This window comes from Carlito syrichta, unplaced genomic scaffold (genome assembly GCF_000164805.1).
Source record: "Carlito syrichta isolate Samal-C Ts95f unplaced genomic scaffold, Tarsius_syrichta-2.0.1 Scaffold70195, whole genome shotgun sequence".
NCBI lineage: Eukaryota > Metazoa > Chordata > Mammalia > Primates > Tarsiidae > Carlito > Carlito syrichta.
Window position 1 is genome coordinate 69,438 of NW_007014291.1, and position 6,542 is coordinate 75,979.

At 43.5% G+C, this 6,542-nt stretch overlaps 1 protein-coding gene across 3 annotated transcripts in view; it reads right to left on the minus strand.

Annotated features, from left to right (window-relative positions):
* LOC103254195 (protein OSCP1) overlaps nt 1-6,542 on the minus strand; it is a 35,108-nt gene that overhangs the window by 13,231 nt on the left and 15,335 nt on the right. For all 3 annotated transcript variants that reach the window (XM_008052330.1, XM_008052335.2, XM_021709476.1), the window contains one exon: nt 6,140-6,220. In XM_008052330.1, the coding sequence (XP_008050521.1) occupies nt 6,140-6,220 (81 nt within the window). The remainder of the gene's footprint in view (nt 1-6,139; nt 6,221-6,542) is intronic.

The window sequence follows — 6,542 nt, forward strand, 5'->3', positions numbered from 1 at the left end:
AAAAAAAAATTTGGGCCAGGTGTGGTGGCTCACGCCTATAATCCCAGCACCACTTTGGGAGGCCAAGGTGAGAGGATTGTCTGTGTCCCGGGTTTGAGACCAGCCTGGGCAACTTGGCAAGACTTCATCTCTAAAACAAATTAAATGTAAAAAGTAGTAGGGCATGTGGTGAGCACCTGTAGTTCTAGCTACTTGGAAGGCTGAGATAGAAGGATCACCTGAGCCCAGCAGGTAGAGGCTGCAGTGGCTGTGAGTGTGACATTGTACTCCAGTCCGGGTGAGACTCAGACTCAAACAAACAAACAAAAAAAGTTTTAGCTGGGTGCTATGACTCACGCCTATAATCTCAGCACTTTGGGAGGTAGATGCAAGAGGATTGTCTGAACCCACAGGTTTGAGACCATACTGAGCAAAATGATAAGACATCATCTCTACAATAAATAAAAAAATGAGTTGGGTGTGGTGGCACATGCCTGTAGTTCCAGCTACTTGTAAGGTTGATGTGGAAGGATTGCCTGAGCTTAGCAGGTCGAGGATGCAGTGGTTATGAGTATGCCACTGCACTCCAGCCTGGGCAACAGAGTGAGACTCTGACTCAAAAAAACAAAGCAAAACAAAAAAACAAAAAAAAAATTTTTAAATTTTAAAAATAAAGATGAGGTTTCATTATGTTGCCCAGATTGGTCTCAAACTCAAGCAATCCTCCCACCCTCAGCCTCCCAAAGTGCTGGAATTACAGGTGTGAGCCATTGTGCCTGGCCAAAATGTTCAATATCTTTTCTTCCCTCTTAGAATAAACTCCTTCTTAGGGCTTAAATGGGCCAGTGGTTTTTTTGGTTTTTTTTTTAATGTCTATATTTGTTCTTAATAGTCAGTGCCTATACTATACGGATTGTTATTTTTTTTTTGAGCACCATTCCTACATAGGAGATATACTTCATTCATATTGGCTCTTTTTTTCCTTTTTTTTTTTTAGTCGGAGTCTCACTCTGTCACCCAGGCTGGAGGACAGTGGCCTACTCATAGCCACCGCAGCCTCAACCTGCTGGGCTCAGGCCAGCCTTCTGCCTCAGCCTTCCAAGTAGTTGGAATTACAGGTGTGCACTACCATACCAGGCTTATTTTTTGATTTATTGTAGAGATGAGGTCTCGCCAAGTTGCCCAAGCTGGTCTTGAACCCTTGAGCTTAGGCAATCCTCTCGCCTCAGCCTCCCAAAGTGCTGGGATTACAGACTTGAGTCACTGTGCCCAGCTTTTTTTTTTTCTTTTCACCCAGACTGGAGTGCACAATCACGACTCATCACAGCCTCGACCTCTTGGGTTCAAGTGATCCAGGCTTGCATCACCATGCCCAACTCATTTTTTTACTTTATTTTAATTGTTTTGCACAGATGAGATTTCACTATATTGCCTAGGTTGGTCTTGAATATCTGGACTCAAGTGATCCTCCTGCCTCAGCCTTCCAAAGTGCTGGGATTACAGGCATGAGCTACTGTGCCTGGTGATTTTTCTTTTCTTTTCTTTTCTTTTTGATTGGAGTCTCAGTCTGTCACCCAGGCTAGAGTACAGTGGCTCATGGCCACCACAGCCTCGATCTGCTACGATCAGGTGATCCTTCTGCCTCAGCCTTTCAGGTAGCTTGAACCACAGGCATGCACCAACACGCCCGGCTAATTTTTTGATTTATTAGAGATGAGGTCTCGCCATGTTGCTCAGGCTGGTCTCAAACCCCTGAGCTCAGGCAATCCTCTTGCCTCTGCCTCACAAAGTGCTGAGATTACAGGCATGAGCCACTGTGCCGGCAAGTGGCTTTTCTTTATCTAAGAAACACATTATGGTTTTTCTCATCTAAGGGGCTTTGACCTTGTTGTCCCTTCAACTTTGATGTACTTCCTTGAGATCTTTGTTAGTCACATTTTCAACTAAATGGCTTTCTTCAGAAAGGCAGTCCTTGACTCTACCATTGTCATCTAAAGATGTGCTGTTCAATACACACATGTACTAGTTAAATGTGGCTATTTATATTTTAATTAAATAGAAATTTAAAATCAGGCTGGGAGTATTAGCTCACGCCTGTAATCCTAGCATTTTGGGAGGCCGAGGTGGGAGGATTGCTTGAGCCCAGGAGTTTGAAACCAGTCTAGGCAATATAGCGAGATCTTGACTTTAATTAAAAAAAAAAAAAAAAATTAGCTGGGTGTTGTGCTCATTCCTATAGTCCCAGCTGCTTTGGAGGCTGAGGCCAGAGGATCACCTGAGCCCAGGAGGTTGAGGCTGCAGCAAGCCATGATCAAGCCATGTACTCTAGCCTGGGTGACAGAGTGAGACCCTGACTCAAAAAAAAAAAAAAAAAAACAAAAGAATTGAGATGGTTGTAAATAACTTTCAGGATTCCAAATGGAATTAGTCTTAGTGTAGACTCTGCCCACGTCTTGGTGTACAGGTCAGGGCCTTAACCACATTATGACCATTTCACATTGTTTTGTGATATCACAGAAAGCTTGGATATTGAATAAGCAGTTCTGTATTTGTTTTGGTTAAACAACAAATAAGGAGTTATTAGAGTAGAGCTGCGTTTTCTTGATTTAGTTGGTTTTGCTAACAAATCTAAAACTATCAAGACTATTTTGAAAACACAGAAAATCTGTATAGGCAATTACAAATTACAACTGAGCAGAAATACCATTAAAGACCAGACTTAGAAAACCAGCCCAGATGTTACAGATCAGTGGCAGAATATCGTCAAGATATGCAAATCCTATTTCTCTTGATTTCCTATTTCTCTGATGTTTCATTGTCTGCCCATTTAGCTAAATATATTTTGTGGTTTAACACATTTTAATGATTTTGCTACAGACTTATTATTAGAAAATCCTTTTCATTATCATAAATTTTATCTTGTCTGAATTGAGAAATCAATATGGCTGTTTGTATTACTCCAATCCATAAAATAATGCCCAAGTATGCACAATATGTGTAGAATTTTCAGTATTTTTAAATTCTAAATTTAATGCATAACTTAATATTATTTGTGCTTTCATATTTTTAATTTTAACCGATAACTAGTAGAGATCTTAATTTATATTAATATTATTAATGCTCCATCTCAGCAAATAAACTTATTCATGAGGGTTAAAAATAAAATTGGCATCAGAGTGAAATCTACTTGTCTTATTTGGTCCATGGAAGGAAAATACAGTCAGGCCCTAAATATATTCCATTTCTTCCCTTTTTTGGTGGTTTTATTTTGTGAATATGTTATACAAGCACAGGTACAAAATTCAAAAACTTCAAGGTAAGTCTGTCTCCTACCTCTGTCCTCCATATAGTTCCCCACTCCCAGAAGGCAAGGACTGTAGCCAGTTTCTTGCATATCCTTCCAGAAGCACTCTATACTATACATATACAAGCAAATACATGTATATTACATATGCTGCTTCAGTTAGTTCTATCAACAAATTCTAAATTAGGCATTCTAATTTCTATTTCTCATATGAAGAAACTAAGGCTCAAGAGAAGTAATTTGCCTATGGCCAATTCCAGGGAGTTGGGGATTGATTTATTTTTTCATTAAAAAAATTTTTTTTGGCAGTTTTACTTCTTTGAAAAACTTGCCCATGGCAGGTCTTTCTTTCATGAATCTTCCTTTTTTTTCCTTTCTTCTCTTTCTCTTGCTAATAAACTTTGTTTTAAAACTTAGAAAAAAAATTCTGAGGGTCTTTCTATGTTGTCCAGGCTGGTCTTGAACTCCTGGGCTCAAGTGATCCTCCCACCTCTGCCTCTTGAGTAGCTGGGACTATATAGGCAAGTGCCACTTCATCCAGCTCTGGAGCTGGGATTCAAACAGAAGAGTGTCTGGCTTGAGCTTGGGTTTGTTTCACCATCTCATACCATCATTCCCACATCAATTTGTTAAATTATGAGAAGAGGGCTGGGCATGGGGGCTCATGCCTGTAATCCTAGTGCTTTGGGAGGCTGAGGTGAGAGGATCACTTGAGGCCAGGAACACGAGATCAGCCTGGGCAACATAGTGAAACCCTGTCTCTGTAAACAATTAAAAACAATTTAAATTAGCCAGGCATGGTGGTATTCACCTGTAGTCCCAGTTACTTAAGAGGCTGAGATGGGAGGATCATTTGACCCTGGAGTTCAAGGCTTCATTGAGCTATGATCACATCAATGCATTCCAGCCTGGGCAACACAGAGAAAAAAAAATTTTTTTTTTTTTTAGCAAAAATTTTTTAAAAATTAGAGAAGAAATAAGTCTTGTCCAAGAGAGACAGGCCCAAAATTCAGAAGCTCAGAAATGTGTTTTTATTTTTTATTTTTTTGAGTTGGAGTCTCATTTTGTCACCCAGGCTGGAGTGCAGTGGCACGCTCATGGCCACTGTAGCCTCAGCCTGCTGGGCTCAGGTGATCCTTCTGCCTCAGCCTTCCAAGTAGCTGGAACTATAGGCATGCGCCACCACGCCTAGCTACTTTTTTGATTTATTGTAGAGATGAGGTCTCACCAAGTTGCCCAGGCTGGTCTCGAACCCGTGGGTTCAGGTAATCCTCTAACTTTGGCCTCCCAAAGTGCTGGGGTTATACGCATGAGCCACCATGCCCGGCCAGAAATGTGTTTTTACAAGTTAGGATATAGGGCCAGGTACAGTGGCTCACACCTATAATCTCAGCACTTTGGGATGCGAAGGCTGAAGGATTGCTTGAGCCCAGGAGTTTAAGACCAGCCTAGGCAACATAGCAAGACCTTGTCTCTACCAAAAAATAAAAAGATTAGCCAGGTGTGGTAGTGTGTGCCTGCAGTCTCAGCTATTCAGGAGGCTGAGGTGGGAGGATCACCTGAGCCCAGAAAGTCAAGGCTGTGGTGAGCTATGGTCATGCCATTGTGCTCCACACTCCAGCCTGGGCAACAGAGAGAGAGCCTGATTAAAAAAAAAAAAAAAAAAAAGAGGATGTAGAATTACCTGGAGTGGGCATGAGGAAAGAGGGCCACTTGGGAGGCGTAGCCAGCAAGATCATGAAGACAGAGACAGGCTGGCAACAGGAATGGAAAGGAGGGTGTGGATATTGCAAAGGTGGACTCTATGGACCTTAGAAGCAATCGAATGACAATCAGGAATGGGGAATCAAAGGGGACACTCTGGTTCTCAGCCAAGTGAGTGGAGGAAATGGTGGTGCCCTCAAAAGAAATCAGGAAGTCATTAGCTAGGCATGGTGGCACATGCCTGTGATCCCAGCTACTCAAGAGGCTGAGGGAGAAGGATAGCCTGAGTCAAGGAGTTTGAGGCTGTGGTGAGCTGTTATCATGCCACTGCACTCCAACCTGGGTGACAGAGTAAGACCCCAACTTAAAAAAAAAGGTCAGGGCAGTACTTGAATTGTGGAGATTAGTTTATTGACAGACATTGAGTTGCAGGCACTGGTGGGTATCCTTGTGGAGACTTTCAGCAAGGAGATGGAGGTGTGGCTCTGGAAGATGGGGGTGGGGCACAGGCAGAGTAGAGGTTAGACTCAGGAGTCACAGGTGAAGGGGTTGGCAGCCAAAGGGGGGAAGAAAGAGATGACAAAGAGTCGGGGTGGATGGAGACAGGAGGAAGGGCTCCTGGAGATAGGAGACAGGTGGAGAGGAAGGAGTGAAAGCCATTGAGATGGAGAGGTAAGGGAAGGCTAGAATGGTACAGAGCCAGGTGAGTCCAGGAAAGGTGAGCATTCCATGGAGCAGGGCAGCCTCCTGACAGTGGCAGATTCTGAGGGTCAAGGTGCACCAGGCTTGGGAAAGGTTTGGAGTTGAGATCAGACTGGTGACTTGAGAACATATTTCCTCTGGAGAAGAAGGGAAAAAACCAAATTTCCTAGAAACTCATAAGGTAACTGGAAAAGAGCGGCATCACTATCTTCCTTGGCCCATTTAAAAACTGCTGAATTTGTTTCCTGGGCTCTCAGTGTAAAAAAGGAAAAAAAAACAACTGTTGAGATTTATTATCAATATGTTTTTCATCCAGAAGTCAAAGGACATCACTAACTGAGCAAAATCTCTGCCCTTATCTGCCCTAATGGCTTGAACCCTGTTTCCTGTCCCCCCACCCCAACCCTATACAGCAGCTTCAGGGTGTCCCAGGGCTGCCCACTCACTCACTCGGATATGCAGGTCTTGGAAGAAGATGAGAAGCGTCTGCCGGATCTGCTGGAACTCCCCAGCAGAAAGACCCCCATACACCTGCCAAAGGCAAAACAGAAAGAAGCACTTCACGTTCAGAAGGGAGAAGAAGCCACGGTGGCTCATGCCTGTAGTCCCAGCACTTTGGGAGGTGGAGGCAAGAGGCTTGCCTGAGCTCAGGGGTTGGAGACCAGCCTGAGCAACATGGCGAGACCTTGTCTCTACAATAAATCAATTAGCTGGGCATGGTGGTGCATGCCTGTGATTCCAGCTACTTGGAAGGCTGAGGAGGAAGGATTGCTTGAGTCCAGCGGGCTGAGGTTGTGGTGGCCATGAGTGTGACACTGCACTCCCGCTTGGGTGACAGAGTGAGACTCCAATT